At 45.1% G+C, this 20740-nt stretch overlaps 1 protein-coding gene across 2 annotated transcripts in view; it reads right to left on the bottom strand.

Annotated features, from left to right (window-relative positions):
- Positions 1–229: 229 nt before the first annotated feature.
- LOC142777401 (uncharacterized) overlaps positions 230–20740 on the bottom strand; it is a 110526-nt gene continuing 90015 nt past the window's right edge. The window contains exons 4-5 of one of the 2 annotated variants that reach the window (XM_075881752.1): positions 11141–11235; positions 230–509 (exon numbers count right to left, since the gene is read on the bottom strand). In XM_075881752.1, coding sequence (XP_075737867.1) covers positions 441–509; positions 11141–11235 — 164 coding nt within the window. In that variant the 3' untranslated portion in view covers positions 230–440. The remainder of the gene's footprint in view (positions 510–11140; positions 11236–20740) is intronic. The other variant, XM_075881753.1, reaches the window with a different exon arrangement.

Raw genomic sequence — 20740 nt, 5'->3', positions numbered from 1 at the left:
ATGGTGTAAGACACGCCAACTAAATGCCGATGTAGGTGAAAGCTTGATCTGCTTACGCAGAGCGTTGTACTTTTCAACATTACGTCAGTTTTCTGCATATGAGGTAACCTTAGTAGAATTCAGTGTTCCTACATTATGCGGTAAAGGTTGCACAACAGTTGAGCAATTTAGCCAGCGCTTGCCTTCTTGGGTCACGCTCTTTGTTTCTCTCCATTCAAGCAGCTCGAAATTGCCGAAACGCAATGTTTTTATTTACGAGCCATTCATGCCACATGTGGGCTAAAAGACGAAATTTGTGATCGAGTAGAGATTTCCATACTTCTGAGGCCCCAACCACGCGCTTTGCATTTTCAGTAATCAATTTTTGGGCTATATTTTCCTTGTTTCGATCACGCTGTCGTCATTTAGAGTGAAAGCTAGACGACTGGGATCTGGACGTGCTAGTTTCGTCTGTAGTACTTCGGCTCCACTTTGATAGAAGGACTTTCTTGGGTGATGGCCGGGTAATTCTGCAAAAAATTGAAATGAAGCATACGTAAGCAAAAAATATACTGGGGCTGCCAAAATTATTGTTCCGCACTGAAGGCCTTTGAGAGGAAAAGGCGTTTACAGAAAACGTTACCTAGACAGGCCAATTATTATTGTACAAATAACACACATCTTGAAAACGTCGTATTGAGGTATTCACAGTTTGAAACGTATGTATAAATTAAACGAATGCTCAAAAGCGTCGCCATTAAGCCAGCTTAATTACAAAAGGCCTGCGAATAGTACACAAAAACATAGCTGATTATTGCGTCATAAGAGTTGGTATAACATAGATGTAAAGCATGCCTTCACATGAGTAGTTGGTTGTTTATTTTGCATTGATATATGAGAGGTTGTCCAATATATATAGGTGTTAGGCAGTCACACCACCGTTTGACGTGGCTGTACTCACATTGACGATTAACGGCACATCGACATTCCAACGACTAATGCTTATGACAGCGATTCAGCCATTCTGAGTCATGATCGTGAATCCCGCGGAAAGATGTGATTCGAAAGCAGGTAAGAAACAGTAGTACTCAATATGCACTACTTTAAAGCACACAGTTCATACAGAAAGAAATACACAAAAACGAACCTACAAGTATACTTAGGACAAGCATGAACAACTCTAACAATTCTTACTCCGCGTGTGAGCAGCGTGCTTCTTTCGCAAACGCGGCCGTGGCAGTGACCGAAGTGACCTTCGTGCACTCTTTGGCCACTTGCACACCGAAGCCAACTTGAGGCGGAAGCACAAGAGGTACAAAACGCCCCAAACGCGAGAAAAGTGTGCGCGCGAGTGAGCGACTACGCCAGAAAACGTCTACACGCGCTTTCACCACACCATGGGCAGGAGCGCGCGCATATACCAACGCGCGGGGTGGTGCGGGGCGGTGACATATACAACAAGCGCGTCCAACACACGCCCCTCGCACTATCTCACTACTGTCGGCGAAAACGCGCTACAGTTGCTACGTTCTGAGGACAGTCATGGTGTGTACTAGTGGCTCGCTGTTAATCACCTGAAGAACGTACCCTCTGCGGCTTCGAGGCTTGTGGCGCGCGCTGCAGAGAAAGAGGTCACTACCTCAACGCCTCTCTATGGTACATACATTTAGGTGCACGGGGAAGAACGTCGCGTGATCTGCCCCTCTTCCTTTCTGTTCATTTTTTTCTTTCTTTTTTTTCGTGGCCGCGTTCACATGGAGTTGACAGCTAAAGGCTTATGTAGCTATGTTCTGGCGCACGTTGAAGAACGCTAAGTGGTATTATTTAATAAGTCGCCACAGTTTAAGGAGGTCACATGTTTCCTTTTGTGGAGAGGTGAAAATGCTGAAAATCAAGGCTCCGGCTCTTGTATTTGCAAATAAAGTGCCATTTATCCTCAAGAAAGTTTCTCTGCCCCCTCTACCCCATCCCGGTTGTGGCTTTGATGCATCAAACCCCTTTCTTGCTTGCCCAGAACCTCAACTAAAGAGGTTATTACGTTCACCTCACTCCCACACATAATGTCAAAAGCCTTACTCATTGCCAGCTGTTTATCACGACTGCACCTAGAACACCGTACTAAGGTCACCACATACCTTCCTTCGTTATATGTTGAAGTGGCAACGCAAATGACAGATAGGAGAGAGAGAGAGAGAGAGAACATAAAGAGAAAGGCAGGGTGTTAACCAAGGCTGACCCCCTAGTAGGCTACCCTGCACTGGAGAAGGAGTAAGTGGGAAGTAAAGTTATAGAGGAGGAGAAAAAAGGTCACTGGCTGGGCCGACGCGTAACAGTTTCACGCCACAAACGATGAAGCAGGCCGGTGTCTTTGAAAAAAACGCAACAGTGTTTTCGTTGCCTTTTCGAATTGGGATGGGCCGTGCCATGGTCCCAACACTTTCTAGACAGTGAAATCACTTCTGTCTAGTTGATTTAAAACACTGAACGGGTGAAACCTCTCGTTTGTGTATGCCGGGCAGTAACATAAGACGTGTTCAATAGTCTCATCGACAACGCCGTCATTGAACTCCGAGCTGTTGGCCATCCCAATATTATATGAGCAGGCATTGGTGAAAGGTATACGCCCAGACGCAGACGACACAACACTGTACCTTCCTCCCTAGAAAAACCAGAGGGTAGCAGCAGTCGCAAAGGTGGGTCGAGAGAATATAAACACCTCCACCATTCTTCTCTTCTGCGTATATACACGTGTCTACGTATACACTGCGACAATATAGTCGATTATGTGCGAACTGCAATGGCTTCCATTTCTGAAGTGTCATGTTCTGCGCCATCTTACTTAGGTATCTAGCCGAGCGAATCCTAGATAATGGTACGGAAACAGTGTTTGTAAGTGTGCATTTTTGTCCGCTTAATCGGCGAGTTCGTTGCCGCAGATACCACAATGTCTTGGTATCCACTGGAACACAACCTTGTGTCCTTGTTTGGTCACGTGGTGCAGCATTTCTCTGATATCCCACTCCTGTTGTTCGTACGACTCGCGACGAAGTGCTAATTTTCTCTCAGCACGTCTACGTAACGCCCTAATCCTTTCCAATTCGATGTCAAGCTCCGTGCGCTTCTATGAGCATGTGAAGCGGCGCGTAAAATTTTTTATTGCATCTGCAATTACTTCTTCCGACCCACACGAGGAATCATTTCTGCACGTGTCCTCCACTTGATCTTCATAAAGTGTCCATTCTGTATACCGATTGACAGGCGAGGACGAAGTCTCTTGGCCATGAATGCTGACATAAGTCGGAATGTGATAACTACCATGGGTTTCGATATCTGTAAACCACCGCACTTTTGAATTTAGGCAACACGACACCAGTGACAGGTCGAGGCAGCTGCTGTACGTCATTCCTCGCAGGTATGTCGGGCTACCATCACTCAGAAGGTGCAGGTTGTGATCTGACACAATTGATACCAGTGAACGCCCCTTCGAGTTTATCCTCAACCTTCCCCATATCATATGATGCGCATTGAAATCACCTGTTATAATGCAAGGGCCTGGAATAGCTGCCATATAGTCTGTTAATCTTTTACAATTGAATGGACTTGCAGGGGATATTTATATATATATCTATATATATATATATATATATATATATATATATATATATATATATATATATATATATATATATATATATATATATACGCCAATTAGTGTAAAAGACAACCGCTTCTTCTTTAGAGTAATGCACACGTACTGTTTCTCGTCATCTGGTGATATAGCATAGGCGAAATTAGTAAGGTCCTTGCGAATTTAAACAATAGCTTCGCTGCTCCTTCCATTCGTGGTTAAAGCGAAAGACTCGATGAGTTCAGCTCACAGATTAACATTATCGGGAAGTGGTTTTTAAACACTAACTGCCGGAAATTTGATATCCGGGACCTCGGGCCTCTCGCATTCCATTGAAATATGAAGGCGTTTCGAATATTCTCTGCAAACGATAGTTGTAGCCGCTGAGAAGCCATGGTTCTGCTGTTAATCTTGTTAAGCAATCGACTTCTGAAGGCTTGCTTGAGCCGGGCTTATGGTATCCAGCAGCTGCAGCACACTTTGTTCTATTGGTGTTTGCACCCTCTCCATGAACACACGAATGGTACTCACGAGGGAGCTGACCATGGTGACTAATTGTTTATTCGCCTCTGTTGGTTTAGAGAATTCGAACGAGGAGTGCTTCACTGCTGAAGTTTGATGGAGCTCTCTAGTGGCGTGTAGTCGAGGGAGTTCCGGCCAGGCGTCAGCTGTGTCGCTGTTGGCGGCTTCTTTATGCTTCGACCCGACTGCGCTTGTTCTGGGAGACAGAAAGGAGGCGACTTTGAGCACGGTTCACGAGGCAATGGTGTCTTGGATCTCTTGGAGCGCCGTCGATGACGCGATCGTCGTCGCCTAATAGATACGGCCGCTTCTCGGGGAGACGAGTGATCTCGAACCATTTTCTTCAGCACTGCCATTTATACCTTCGAATAATTGGACAGTCCTTCGAAGATGCATCATGAGGCCCATCACAACTAGAACATTTCCGAGTATTGGATTGACATGTGTTAGTGGCGTGAGGTTCAGTGCATCGGGCCCAAACGGTGGTGTTCTTGCACACGCTGCTCACGTGACCAAACTTCGTACATTTCCTGCACTGAAGTAACCTTGGTACGAACGGATGGACAGCGTGCCGAAAGTGTACCACCTTCACGTGTGATGGGAGGCTTTCACCCTTGAATACGGACGTCACGCAACGTGACGTGCCGAGACGAAAAATACTTGTGATGATGGTGTCTTCTGTAGCGAGCTTGATTAAAAGTGGCAAGTCTGTGTTGACAATGGTCTCGTCAACATCATAGATTACTCCAGTGATGACTTCTTTGCCGAGCGGTATGTGAGAGCAAACTGCCTTGCCATTGAGCTCTGTGACCTTGCGCATTATGTCCAGCGCAGCCACGTGGTTGACGTCAATGGCTAGAACATTCTTGCACGTGTTCACTCTGATGTCTGTGATATCGTTGGGCACCAGTGCCTCCAGCTGTGCAGACACGGCTTGCCTGTCGAGGGGCCTCATAATGTCCCTGGCGAGAACTGGTATGAATAGGATGATGAATGCCTCGATACTACGCGAAGGTGTTATAGTAGATGCACTCCAATCGGATGGCGTGTTCAATAAACGTCTCTTAGCCTTGCGGCTCCTTACCAGCTCGAAGGTGTCGTCACCGGACTCTTCACTGCTGACACAATAGTTAATGGTATCGTCACTGTCAGTGTCGCTGTTTGCGCCGTTGCGCTTCCTGGAGGTGGCTTCCACGGGATTCGTGGGGTCTGGCGGACGTGTGTGCGACTCCATCTCCACCGCACGCCGGCAGGAACCCGCACTTGACTGGTAAAAACAATGTTATCCACAAAAAATAGAAAAACTGAAGGACTCGCCTTTGGACACTTTGTCTACAGATAGGAGATGATAGATGGGAATTGTAGAAGTGGTAAAGTAAATTCCAGATACCAATTAACGATGCACAAGAAAACTGACAGAACTATTTGATCTCCATATTAAAAAATGTTTTCAAGATTTACACATACGCACAATAATTGCATAGACCACAGTGCGAATCTGCTAACGAAAATCGCGTTCTTTTTATAACAGTGTACGACTACACAAATAAAAAAAATTACGATTGTAACGAATCGGGCACCAGGGACCGTCTGTAGAGCAAAAAATAGCAGAATTGGCATGAACTCTGAATGGTTTGCAGAAAAAGAAACAGCCACAGCAAAATACGCGATCCATCCTACAGCAGCGTACGTGTCTATTCTGTTTGTTTGTGTGTTTCGCTACAAATCGCCTCCGAGAGAAATTACCAGTGCGTCACAAAACGTAACGTATGACATCAGCGAGCAGTCTTGTGGCGACATGCCTCTACCGCAGTCCTAAGTACGCGTCAGAATCGAAAAGGCAATGTGCCAATTGCAACAGTAAGCGACATTTTGCCTTTATTCGGCACATGTATGCCGCAATATTGTATGATACGCGTTGCACAGAGTTTGCGATTGCCAAACTATCGCCCTCCGTGCGTGTCTACGTCGGGAGAAGCGAGCCATGAGGCGGCGGCAAGAGTACTTATCCCGCTTTCTTGGATTATGCGCATCCATGTGAATGGGATGGCCGGAAGCGGTGCGCAGCCGGTTCATTTCGAAGGCCACGCTGCAGCAGCCATGTTGTCTACGGGCACAGCCAGATGGCGCGAACCAGTGGCAGCGGCTGGCCGTGGTCAGGGTACGCATTTGCCACGAAAAACAGGCGGCCACCACCTCATTATTTGAGTGTTGCTAGCAACGATGTGGTTCTTCATGCGAATGAATTTAAACAAAATCAGATTTTTTTTCATACTCTATTAGCCATTCGTTATTTAGTGGTAATGTGATGAATGAGTTCATGCTTATCTTGTGCAGTTCATCGAGAAAGGAGCGAAATATTGCTGTTAGTTGTAGGAAGGCGAAACGTTTATATTCGTGTTGTGAGCGCCATAGCAGCGGTACCCCTGACAAGTTCTTGGCACCTCATGCTGTGAATCTCATGAAGTTAATTGACAAGCCACGCTGTTGGGACTTTGCTGTGTCACGATGGTAGCGGTCGTCGAGAGCGGTGAGCAGCCGAACAGACGTTGCTGAACAGCCTTCGCCCACAGAGATACTGTACACGCTACATTAAGGTAGCAGAGTTGCGCATGCTTTTTTTCTTCCGCCGCTCGCGCCGCTATTCGGTGAGCGTTGTCACGTGGTGCAAAGTGACGCCAAATGCTGAATTTAACGTGGCGAAGCCAACTTTACGTGAACGATGGCACGGCGCCTGCAGGCGTTCTCTGCACGCACCGACTTCAGTCTCATCATGACCGTCATTAGGGGCTGCTAGCTTGTACGCATACGATATGCGTTACCGAGCTACCGGATAGAATTTGGGCAGGTTACAGAACGCAAACCTTTGCGCAACTTAAACCACCCGCTAGGTAGGCTTTACGTTTGTGGCGCTATTTCGCAAACCCAACTTCGTTCGTAGAAACTCGTAATATCCGCATTGCGGAGACTCCAGAAATCGTGCCAAAAGAAGCTGAATTGTGAGCCCCAGTAGCGATTACATTTTTTCAGCCAGATTGCCAAAGCTAGAAAGGCCAGAACATGGAGGAAGGAAAGGTAGAAGAGGGCATGTTCAGCCGGCGAGTTGCGTGAAAAGTGTAGAGGAAATGACATCATGGCGGCCATATTCACTGCGCACAATTACGGCGTTGCTATGGTTACGTGTTGCGAAGTGGAGCTGGTCTAGCAGTGAGCGGCCGTGGCTGGCGGCGGCTTGTGTGCCTCCGCAGGTCTTGTGCTGAGCCGTGGCGGACGAGGTCCATGCTCTGCGCCGCGTTATTAGTTACGCAGTGTTCTCCTGGTAGTTACTGTACTCTTAGCAACGTTTACAAATCCTTTTGTCAATCACGGTGTTTCAACAGTGCGTAGAACGAGTGCATATCCATGTGACGTGCGGCGGATGATGCGGATGAAATTTAGTGTTCAGCAAAATTGCGTTGGGCACTATGACGAAGCAGAACGACGACGAACGCCTTGCAGGTCAGTGACGGTTGGGCAGTGCTCCTGCTTGTGACAACGGACGACGCTGTTGAGCCCAGCAAGACGCCGTGGGGACCATGTGCACATACGTTGTTTCGTGTTGTGTGTGTACAGTAACAACTTTCATGCGCGTAATAAAACGCCTTTTCTGTTCCGCTTCATATACGTACCCCCAGCATTGCATGTAATCTCAACGTAACAGCAACCGTGTTCAAGTGTCACTTGCACCGTGTTCATTGTCACCACGGTCGCAGAACGCTGACGCCGGTGAGTTTCACGCGAAACACGGACACAGTGGCCGGACGCTGCGTCGGCCGCGTGGCGGAATGCAACCGTAGAAGACGCACGACCGATCGGGTTGTCTGTACAGTTGCTCAATTAATGACGTGAAAGCACTCACCGTTGTCAGTGCATCTAGCGCGCGTTCTCTTGTACTTGCTTCGTTGTCAGTGAGCTGTTACTTGCTGTTAATACCGGAACGAAATGATTTCGCCGAAGGTGTCGCGCTGGCCTAGAGTGTTGAGCCCCGTTCCATTAGTTTCGGATCGTCACGACACGCGCGCTGCGCAGCTCACGTGCATTCCGAGCCGGAGAGAGAGTCGTGCCTTCTGCTTTACGTTCGGATGTAAACAAGAGAGGAGAATTTGCCCAGTCAATATGGCCGACTTCCGGCTTCATTGTGGCTTCAGAGCGAGTGACGTCAGGGCCTCTCCTACCTCTCCTTCCTCCGTGGGCCAGAACATCGAAGGCGCAAACGTGTGAGCCCCTGACAGATTGAATAGGTGGCGCCATTTAGCGGGGTCAAAATGAACCAGGTAATCACAAAATTGTTATTGCAGAAACATTGTGCATTGTACGTCTGGTGTAAAAACCGCGCTGCAGCGTCATTACGAATGAGTTACTCTTTTATTCATTTTCACCTCATTTACGTAATTGTTGAGCTTAACGTCCCAAAACCACCACATCAATATAAGAGATGCCGTTGTGGAGGGCTGCGAAAATTTAGATCACCTGGGGTTCATTAACAAGCACCTACATCTACGCACACAGGCCTCAATCATTTTTGCAACCTATAGCAACGTACCGCCTCACTGCAACAGTGCAATTTTGCTCAGCGGACGTGCAGAAGTCTGCGTCACGCCGCACGCGCCGGGACATCACGCCGTATTTTTCTGCTGCACGTGCGCTACGAGTGGCTTCACTGTACTTCCGCTGAACATAATGGCAGACCTATGAGCAACTATGCTTCCGTAGGGAGCATATACAGTAGCTCTATTCGTCCAAAATCGCTTTGTAAAACAGCAACGTTTACTAAAGTAGATTATTGTAGGTAGAAAGCCAGCCAGCACGCGACGACATCAGCTGGGGCGGAACCTACTAACATGGGGCTGATACGCCCTTAAATAAGGTTCCAATCTATTGTCTGAGGCCGGTTACCGGTGCTTGGTGGAGAAAGAGAAGATTTCACCGGTACTCTAAGTGCCTCACCAACGTCTTCGTAGAAGAGGTGCTGGGAGGCGACACTTCACCAGTAATCAGGGCGACTAGCTGATCTACCGTAAGAAGAAGTGCTCCCCACGAGGACAATACATCTGCCACAACAATGCTTATTCTACTTGATACATCTGTTTTTGCGTTCTCTTGCTGTCCTAGTACTAAACAACAGTTAAATATGGGTTAAAAATGGATATCCCGTGGAAATAAGCGCTCCCAGACGAGGACAATGCCTCTGGCCCAACAACACTTATGCTGTTAGATACATAAGTTTTCGCATTCTCTTGCTGCACTAGCGCTAAAGAACGGTTAAATATGAGTAACCTTAAAACTTATCCACATTTCTTCCAGTGCCTTGTGTGTAAACTTAACGCAAAGAATTGTAGGGTGTAGCAGACGTCCTTCGCTTTCCGCGCGCTTCCAGAGCGCATGAAGCCCACTGGTCCTGCGCAACAAGGGCGAGGCGTGGCACTTGACCACAGGAAGCCGACGGAGGAGCCCCCACTTTGGACGCTTAATTTGCATACAACTTCAGAATTTTCTCCTCAAAACGAATGAGCGTCTCCAGACGGACGTCTTTTCCGATTGCCTTGGTCTTCCTGACCAGCACCTCCACGAAAGTTGTATTCGTTCATGCGTTCACATAATTCGACGCGTAGGCTGCGTTTGGCGGCGCCAACTAGCAAACCCGCACGTAAACATTCGTTTTAGTCAAAAGTAAGATGCATAAACAGCCATTAAATCTTTTGTAATTGTATTCTAGATGAAAATAAACAATGTCAATACGTTCCAAATGCGTGCAATGCTTATTTATGATACTTATAAAGTGGTAGCTATTCTCGCGGTGACCAATTCGTGCACATGTCTTATCCACCAGAGTGCGTTCAGCTACGAAAAAGAAACGATGAGTCGTGACGTTATGGGGCACTTTATCACATCTGCACACCGAAGCAGCCAGCTCAATCCCAGCATTAAAAGAAACTGAGTGGACGAAATGGAGAGTAACATGACTTTAAACAAACTTGACAAGCCTGAATATGCGTATAAACGTGTTGAAATGTTCAAAGAGCGATGCAGGGAATGCGTAAAGACCTCTCAGGGGCGTCAGGCGGGCGGCCGCGTTAAATCTTATTCAAGGGCTCACGTGATTAGAGTCGGAGATGTGCGTCCAAAAGAAGATCTCCAGGGGCAGCATTACTTTCGACCAAACGCATTCCGTTTCCCTCTTTTGTGTCTAGAGTTGTGAAAGCTGCGTGGCGTGAAAATGACATGACAATAGTTATAGTGCGAGAACGGAATGACGACAAAATAACAAGAAAGAGACAAGTGTGGAAGTCAGCGATCGTCTCCTTCTTGTCCCTGTGTCGTCGGTCTGTTCTCGCACTATAACTATCGCCATGTCATACCAACTAGCCCAAACCACCACACTTCTAAGTGAAAATGACGTTGCGGAAAAAAGACTGGAAACAGGTGGCACGCTCCAGACAATCCGGGGAGGTCGAATTGAGCATGTTCATGAACTGGACACCGCTAGAATAGATACCGGGTATTTTGGTGGTTGTGTAGGCCTACCTTTAGTATTTTTCTTTTCGTAATGGCAACAAAAAAGTTCTGACATGTCTTTCACACTTTTGTGGTCACCTTTTTTTTAGCTCAGTTTTTCATCCACAATCTTCTATGTAGCGCTCGATTTTGGCACTGTGGCTAGCCCATCAAAAATCACGAGCCCCCATTGTTGTCGAGATAGCAGGCATAATCAATAATTCTTCTTGAGCATTGTTTTATTCTCTCATGATTCGAAAGCTTCTGGTTTTATGTTTTGAAGCTCCATCACCTAGTAACATTTAGTAATGCGCTTTGCATAAACCTTATAGCTACTGTGCTCTCAGTTGAGAGTGGCAAGATTGAAACTAAATATAACATGAGCTCATGAATGGTTGGTGCTTTCAACATAGTACCCAAACAAAACACCTCAGCCAAACATCAGTACTCTGTGAAACTTCAATGAACACGACTTACATCTTGAGGTGGGCAACTTGGTTCCGGCTGCCGAGGGTGGCTTAAATGCATTAGCGACACGTTGTAATACGGAGCCACCATGGCTGGTCCTCCCGCTGCGAGATATTAGAAATGACAAAAAATATTATACGATTGATTGATAAATGTAGCATTTAACGTCCTAAAGCCACCATAAGATTATGAGAGACGCCGTACTGGAAAGCTCCGGTAATTCTGCCCACCTGGTGTTCTTTAACGTGCACCCCATTCTGAGCACACGGGCCTACAGCATTTCCGCCTCCATAAAAAAAAATATACTTGCCTATTCATAGCTTCTCCGTCATGGATTAAAGATAGGGCGCCTTTAGGAAGACTTCTTTGAATAAAGGCAGTCATTCTGAATGAAATTTAGATCTTAGGAACTTAGGGCTGAGCAAAGATATTTTGAAAGGGTATCACGATACGGTACAAAATACTCATGCAAACAATTACGAAATACTACCGCGAAGCTTGTATGTGATACGAACGTTGATTTGGTTGATAAGTGAGGTTTAACGTCCAAAAACAACCATACGATTATGACAAATGCCGTAGCAGAGGGCTCCGGAAATTCTGACCTTTTGTAGTTCTTTAACGTGCACCCAAATGTGGTCTCACTGGCCTAAAGCATTTTCGCCTCCATCAAAAAAGTATCCGGTGCATCCGGGATTTGATCGCGTGACCCGCGGGTCAGCAGCCGGGTACATTACCCACTACACCACCATAGCGGGGCCTGATACCACAGTTGCAAATATTATGTTAAGATGCTTCAATACATTTGTAAATTTGTTGTTATAGACCCCCGAACTATAGTACCGCATGCTCAAAAAGGTCAGCTTGAAAATTTTTTCAACGTAGTGAATTTCATTTAATGAAGTTTTTATTTGATTCTGAAAAGTGTTGCCCTTCTTTGCCAGAGTAAATTACTTTACAACTAAGGAACGTTTTGGGGGTTTGTTTTAGCTACTGAACAGAACAGCTCTGTAGACAATTCTCTGACAGTGATTCCTGCTTGTCATTTCAGTTATTGATGGGAGTCACTGTTGAGCTTGCCGACCAGCTTGCGGGTTGTCATCTGACCACACGAGCTTCAATAATAAGCCTTTACACGATGTCGCAAACACGGTGAGCTCACGGTGGCTGTGCTTCAGCGCAGATTACTAATCCACTGTTCTTCGCCATGCAGGTTCACGGTTTCTTGACGGGAATTCTTCTATCCGCAATCGTGGCGTTTCCTCAAGCCACCTCCACCCCAAGAATCTACCGCAGTCAGTCCGGCGCATGCCCCTTGCCTCCACCTGTCACAACTGATTCATTGCGTTCAACAGCGCCGCCACTACCTACTCTGGATCTGCATTTTCCACGAAAAATGCCATTGGCGGCTACATCGTCGCCCACGTTAGCTATAAAACCACCCCTGTCGTCTCTCGTGATCTGTGGGCTCGGTGGCTGCGCTTCAGCGCAGACCAATATTCCGCTGTGCTTCGCCATGCAGATTAGTGGACCGGATCATTTCTTCGGGAAGAAATCAAGCAACTACTTTCTAATACAGCTGCCGAGCCCCCGGGGCTGCGCTACAATTGTTGTTGAATGCATTAATCTCCTTAAAGTTTTGTTGCTTTTGTCGGGTGATATAGAAATTAGCCCTGGCCATGCCTACTTCAAGGACGTAATCACGAAGTTAGGAAAGCTAACTTCTGGCCCGTCAAAGCTGATCACCGAAGTGTTAGGCTTAAAATGCAAGTTACAAGCAACAGACCAACCCTATCTAACCTATGTAAGCACATGACAGATTTAGAAGAGCGTTACAAAGCCATCTCAACTTTACCAACTAACTTAAATACAGCAAGATCAGGCACTGGTCAAATGGCAGGCCAGCTCGATCGCCTTGCTTCAAAAATGTAAGATGCCGAAAACAGGTTACGCCAAATTGTCATTCGCCACCGCAAAGAGCATTTGAACGTCATCGGTAATCGCAATCACATTGAACGTGCACATCGTCTTGGACGCCATTCAGAGCGCCATGCTCGGCCACTCATTGTAAAATTCAACTCTTTCAAAACCAAAGAATCCTTCCTTCGCAATGGTCCTAAATTTAAAGGAAGCCAATACAGCGTCGGTGAGGATTTCTCGCAGTCCATCAGACTTGCTCGCCACCACCTTATCGCTTTCGCCAAATCAATATCTTTGTCCTATTATCTGCGCTTCAAAATATTGCACACTGGAACTAAACGATACGTGTTTGACCATTCAACAGAATCTGTTGAAGAAATATCATTGCAATTACCCAGTCATCAACATGTGCTTGCCCACCCAAGGCATTCTCCGTAATCAAACTAGTCGCTTTCAGCTATCTTCACTAACAAGCGCTGTTTTCTTCCAAAATGTGACATCATTTCTAATCTGGTTTCGTCATCTCACAGCAATTTTTTAATATTAACTAAAACATCGCTTACAGGAGACGTAACAGACAGTAAAGTCCTCGCTGAACTACCAAACTTTAAACTTTCTTGAAACAATCGCAGGGGCACGAGGGGGGGGGGGGGGGGTGGAGGGGTACTTGTTTCCGTCAGTCAAAACATATCCTGTACATTTGTGAACTTTGTATCTGATCTAGAAATCAAATGGCTCAACTGTCATGCCTCACCTCATTCGATTTTACTAGGCGTTTGCTACAGGCCCCCTCAAAGTGCTCCAGACTTCTCTTTCAAGCTGAGCAACGTTCTTAATGATATAACAACCAATCACCCTAATATGCATGTTATTTTGTTTGGAGACCAATTCTCCTAAAATCGTTTGGTCAAACATGGACGCTCAAGTGGCTACATCAAAGATATTGAACGAGTTTCTTGAGGTGCGCCTAAACTTTAATTTATCCTAAGTGGTCACACAACCAATTCGTGTTATCAGTAACTGCCAAAATATTCTAGAGCTTGTCGTAACAGATTGCCCCGAAGGCATCTCATCCATTACGTACCTTCCCGAAATCAGTGACCACAAGGTTATTCAGGTACACTTTGTGGTAAAACCTCTCTTGACCCCAACTGTTAAAAAACTATTCGTTTATATGATAAGGGAAAGTAACCATGACTTAAGGCAGTTTTATCCCAAATTTGAAAGCACCTTTTCTTCTCGTACTGTAGACGAAAACTGGCACATTTTTAAGATGACCTAAATAATTTAGTAGAGAAATACATTTCTCTAATTACAATCTCTACTAATTCAGCCAAATCCGGGTTCGGTAAAACACTGAAGCGATCATAAAATAAAAAGAAACGGCGCTTACGCGCAGCCAAGTCCCGTAACACACCTGATGCATGGAATGCGTACAAAGACGCTGAAAGCGTTCACCTGGAAACGATCCGTCATTATAAACACTCATTCTTTCACCATGACTTGCCCAACATGCTTGAGAACAACCCGAAAAAATTCTGGCAATATAAACTCTCATGACACGCGCTCTGTTACCTTATAAAACGTGTCAGGTGATGCCCTAACAGACGCTGAATGCGGCCATGTCTTCAACACCGCCTGTGCATCAGTGTTTATTCATGAAACTGAAGTGTCATTATCTGTTCCCCATGCCACTTTTGAATGTACCATGCCACCAATTACATTTTTGCATCCGGTATTTTATCCTTAACAGACAATATATAACTCTGGTCATGGGCTGGTGTGGATGATATTGCTACATGCATGCATATTGATATTCTAGAAGGTGGCGCGCGTGTGCGTCTGACGAGGAAGACGAAGGGTTGTCTCCGCTTGATTTGCATACATGTAGCAATATGCATGCATGTAGCAATATTAGATCAAAAGTTCTCAAAAACGCGAAACATATTTGTGCAGATTATCTATGTTTATCGTTTTCACGGTCACTTTCAACAGGCATGCTACGTGTTGACTGAAAACAGGAAAATGTTTGATTTGATATGTGGGGTTTAACGTCCCAAAACCACTATATGATTATGAGAGACGCCAGAAGACAGGAAAATGTTGTTCCAGTTTACAAATCTGCTAATAAAAAGGTCCCCATTAAATTATCGCACCATCTCATTAACCATTGTGCCATGCAAAATGCTTGAACATAATATATATAAACAAAACATGAACTTTCTTCATTCTAACCACTTTTTTCATCCATCACAGCATGGCTTCAGGAAAGGATTTTCGCGCGAAACGCTGCTAGCCGTATTTGTTCATTACCTACATGTAACGCTGGATTCTAACTTACGGACTGACGCCCTCTTTTTAGATTATTCAAGAGCCTTCGACGAAATTCCTCATGATCGTCTACTACTAAAACTTCATGCGTTGCATCTAAATCCTAGTATTTTAGCAAGGGTTAAACATTTCTTAATTAATCACTTAGAATCCGTCTTCGATAATAAGCATACTGCAGTATGTAAGCATACTGCAGTATGTACTGCAGTATGTCTTAAATAATAAATAATAATAATAATATTCAGTGCTACCACATAACTTAAGGTGTTCCTCAAGGGGCTGTACTTGGTCCACTGTTGTTCTTAATTCACATTATTGATTTACCATTGCATGTCTCGTCTAATATTCGTATGTTCGCAGAGAATTGCAAAATTTATCGTACTATTACTAACGTTTCCGATAACGCATCTCTCCAAGCTGACTTGTGAAGTGTGCGAGAATGGTGTATGGCTAATGGAACTAAACCCTAATACATGCATAACTGTCTCTCTCCACCGCCGTAAGAATTCACTCATTTTTTCTTACCGAATTGCTTTTCCTAACGTTAAACTAGTTCCTTCCTACAAATATCTTGGAGTGATTGCAGTGATTTAACCGGGGCGACTCACATTACGAACATCATTTCATCTGCCAATGAAGCACTCGGGTTGTTAAAACTCCTTGTGTACCATGCCGCTCAAGATGTAAAACTGCTCGCCTATCAGTCTTTCAACAGGTCTAAATTTGAATATGCATACCCCATTTGGAACCCTCATCACAATATCTGATCAATCCACTCGAGTCGCTTCAAAATCAAGCTACAAGGTTTATTCATTCCAAGTACTCATATGACGTCAGCATATCGGCACTGAAAACAGAATCGAAATTATCATTACTCGCATCTCGTCGCCGCACTTTGTCTTCTTCACAATTTTTTTTTTTTACAGCTCCCTCGACAAGCCACCGTACATTCTCCTCCATTTTCCCTCGCACTGGTCTCGCAACAAGTTGCTCGCCCACGTGCCCACACCGTCACTTTTTCGTCTCCATTCTTTTTCGTGAAGCAACAGACTGGAACGGCCTTTCCAATGACATCACAGCCATCATAGCACTATGCTCAAGACGCATGTATATTTTAAGCGCCTGACTGCTTTCCCAATGAACAAGAATATTTCCCACCATTCACTCTTTTGCATGATGCGCTCATCGGCAACCGCGGATTCATGCTTCGGCATCGAGAACAGTCTATTTGCATAACTCATCAGTCACAATTATTTTAAAATGGTATTCCTTCGATATCTTTGACCACTTTAACAGATCACTTCACATTGTATAAAAACATGGCTTTTGTTTTTCGTGTATATACCCATTCCCTATGTAGTACCCCTTCAATGGGGCTTTTAAGAAATGAAAGTGAAATGTAATGAAAATACCAGTATGCAGTTTTATCATCCCATAAAATACGGTTTTTGAATACTGTACAAAGTGCGCAGGCACAACAACGCTGGTGGCGATATTTTCGTGGCCCATTTTGTATATAGGCCTACGTAGAGGACAGAAAGCTACTATTTTCATATACGCCTCTATCTAATGTATTTTCGCGTAGGGGTGAGAGAAATCGGCAGCTGGTCTGGCAAAAAAAAACTCACTAATCGGGTAACTTACGCCCCGAACGCTAACCAAAAATACAAGCAGAGTGTGCTTTACTCTGATAGCAACAATAAATTTCCTCAACCTTCAGCAATGTCATCATCCGCTGAATGCTTCTTTTTTTACATCAGTGATTTCTCCTTCTAGCATTGCTGTTCGCATAAGCTCACAAATTAAGAAGAGTACGCTCGCATTGTGCGTAATGTGAACAAAACAATTGTTTTTACGTCCTAAAATCACAATATTATCTCGTAGTCATGATGTGGATAAAGGCAGCCAGCGGCGTGTCCGAGATGAAACTTTATACAGCTAGATTTGTGACTGAGGAACCGAATGCAAAAATACAGGAACATGCACTGACATTGGCAAACGGGGCGTCGGCCCTCGATAAACTGAGACGTGGCAAGACGCGTCGGCATTTATACATTCGGCACCGAATATTCAAGCGTTATCACTGCTGGCAGCGTTTGTTCGAGAATAAACTCAGGTGTTCGCGTCTGCACGCTCAAGACCACCAGATAATCCTGAAATAACCACGAATGCTCTCAGATATTCTGGTGCTGTTTTCGTAAGGCATTATCTACACGTGCAGTAGGCCAGCGACATGCAACATACAAAGGGTGTGTGTAGCAATATGATTATAACAAGGGCCGCAGAAGTGGAGGCGCTGCGGAAAATTTTACACTGTCGTGTTCTTTAACATGCAATAATATCTAAGTACGGTTGACCACAAATGTTTGCGGATAACACAAGCGCGTCGCCTAGAGCCTCTCTATGACCTTTCTGCCACATGAGCGGCGATCGAAAGCAGCACTACACCCAAGGCGCATGCATATTTGAAAGGCCTGACTGCTTTCCCAGTGAACAAGAATATTTCCCACCGTTCACTCTTTTACGGGATGCACTTTTCGGCAGCCGCGGATTCATGCTTCGGTATCGAGGGCAGTCTATCTGAATAACTCATCAGTCACAATTATTTCAAAATGATAGCCGACGACACACCATTCGAAGCACGCCATCGTAGCTCCTGCTATTAGAGTGAAAGTACCGCACATGAGCGCTTTGCGTGAATACATCGCTCTGTTGTTGTTCTGCACAGCATGTGGAAAATCGATATTCCAGTGAATACCGCGAATACGCGTTTCCGGTATAGCTAGCGCTGCGTTCGACGGTAGGTGACATACTGATAGGGGGCGTGGAAAGGGAGCCTAGCACGCACTCGCGAGGTCCATAAACTTATGCCGTGACTGTACATGCCCTATAGAATTTCGCCTACATTGTGATGCGGCTGCCACAGCAGGATTTGCGAGTAAGTTCAGCAGAACAGCCTGAGACAATCTCGAAGTCTACGAATGATTGCGATGACCTCGACGCTTGCGTCGAGCACTGATAAGTTTTTGTGCGCGAAGCAATTCTTGGCGAACTTCGGTGACTTAAAGTATCTATCTATCTATCTATCTATCTATCTATCTATCTATCTATCTATCTATCTATCTATCTATCTATCTATCTATCTATCTATCTATCTATCTATCTATCTATCTATCTATCTATCTATCTATCTATCTATCTATCTATCTATCTATCTATCTATCTATCTATCTATCTATCTATCTATCTATCTATCTATCTATCTATCTATCTATCTATCTATCTATCTATCTATCTATCTATCTATCTATCTAGCCACCTACGACTTTTAGCCCTCCTGACCGCTTCGATAATGGTATCAATACCAATATTAGTATGTCATAACATGACTGTATTACGAGCATAAGTGACTAGTCATAAAGAGAAATTATTGATATGTATGTCAGGAATGTCATGATTTACATTTCATGGTCTTGCTGCTCTTGCGGTGGTGTCTTTCATATGACATATTGCAAAAATGCTATGGTATGACATGACTGCATGGGAAACACAAGCGACGGACCCTAACATGGAAACCATGAAATGCGTGTCATGTAACAACCTCACTACATCCCACACTCATGACGCGCTCACGGCCGTTGCGCTAGCTTCACATATACCAAATATGGTATTACGGGACGTAAATGGATGTCGAAGGTATGTGACTGCTGCAAGCATAATAATCATGAGATGCGTGCCAATTTAGCGATAGAAACAAAAAATATGAAAGGAAGTAAGTTAAAAAAGAGAGATATAATGCTGAAAGGCAGGGCGGCTGAATTTTTTAGGAACAAATTACCCTATTTGCACTTTGTTATATCCACGGTAGCCATAATACCAAGCGTACGTAACAGGGAACGGAGTTAACTTTCAGGAAAGGCATTTGCGCGCAGCACGGTCCAAATGGTCCAAGCGCCGGCTTTCGAGTCCGCTGTGAGCCATAAAAGGGGTGAGGAGCACAAAGGACAGGTAACCAGTGCGCGGGCGCACTGATTGCCCCGACAGTCAGTCAGTCCCGCACGCGCCGTCAAGTATAGGGGGGGGGGGGGGGGGAGGGGGGGCACCCCTGCAGCTGGCTGGAAGCGAGAATGCCCGGTCTAAAGCCTCTCCATGCGTTTTCTGGTAGAAGACGCGATGGAGTGGCTTTAACTTCAACAGTGCCCATGGATGACTGATTACATCCTCTCCAACCGAAAACAAACAGACTACTAGTATCATAAATGAAAGAAGAATAAACACAATGGGTATTACCTGCGTAATTACAAAATGATGCGTAATAAATCAGTGTCGGATATTAGAATACGCCAAAAAGAATATTATAGCCACCTTATACAGCACGCAAATGGTAATACTAAAAAAAAAATATGGGAAATAGTAAAAGAAGTTACTGGCAACAACCCAAAACAGCAGGTTCTTCCCGACTGCATAGACGCAAGTATTCTTGACAGGTTTAATCTATATTTCACGAGCATCGGTCCGGCCTTAGCAGCAAAGTTTGACAATTCAACCGAGTACCGCTTTCACGGACACTCTTTGATTGATTGATTGATATGTGGGGCTTAACGTCCCAAAACCACCATTTGATTATGAGAGACGCCGTAGTGGAGGGCTCCGGAAATTTCGACCACCTGGGGTTCTTTAAGGTGCGCCCAAATCTGAGCACACGGGCCTACAACGTTTCCGCCTCCATCGGAAATGCAGCCGCCGCAGCCAGGATTCGAACCCGCGACCTGCGGGTCAGCAGCCGAGTACCTTAGCCACTAGACCACGGCGGCGGGGCCACGGACACTCTTTACCCAACACTTTCTGTATGTATGATATTGAATCCAAGGATATTGAAGCTGTTGTATTAAACATGTCTACGAATAAGGCTGCCGGACTAGACCGAATCACGGTGCGGTTTCTTAAGGAAAACATTGATATCCTGTGCCCTATCTTATGTAACATTTTCAATCATTCTCTGCATGCCTCTACGTACCCATGTTCTCTAAAAAAAGCTAGGGTCGCACCAATATACAAAGACGGAGAGCCCACTAACCCATCTAGTTATCAGCCAATATCCGTGCTAAGCGTCCTTAACAATCTATATGAGAAACTTCTTGCAACCCGAATACATATATTCCTAGATAAATACCACATACTTTTCCCACAACAGCACGGTTTTCGTTCCGAGCACTCAACATCAACCACGGTGCTGTCTCTAACACAAGCAATTAACTCCGTCCTAAAAAATAACAAACTGGTGGCTGTCGTGCACTTAGACATAAAAAAAGCATTCGACACCGTAGATCACTCCGTACTCTTAGGCAAATTAAAGCA

This window comes from Rhipicephalus microplus, chromosome X (genome assembly GCF_043290135.1).
Source record: "Rhipicephalus microplus isolate Deutch F79 chromosome X, USDA_Rmic, whole genome shotgun sequence".
NCBI lineage: Eukaryota > Metazoa > Arthropoda > Arachnida > Ixodida > Ixodidae > Rhipicephalus > Rhipicephalus microplus.
Note: the sequence above shows the minus strand (reverse complement) of the source record. Positions and strands in the feature narration are given on the sequence as shown.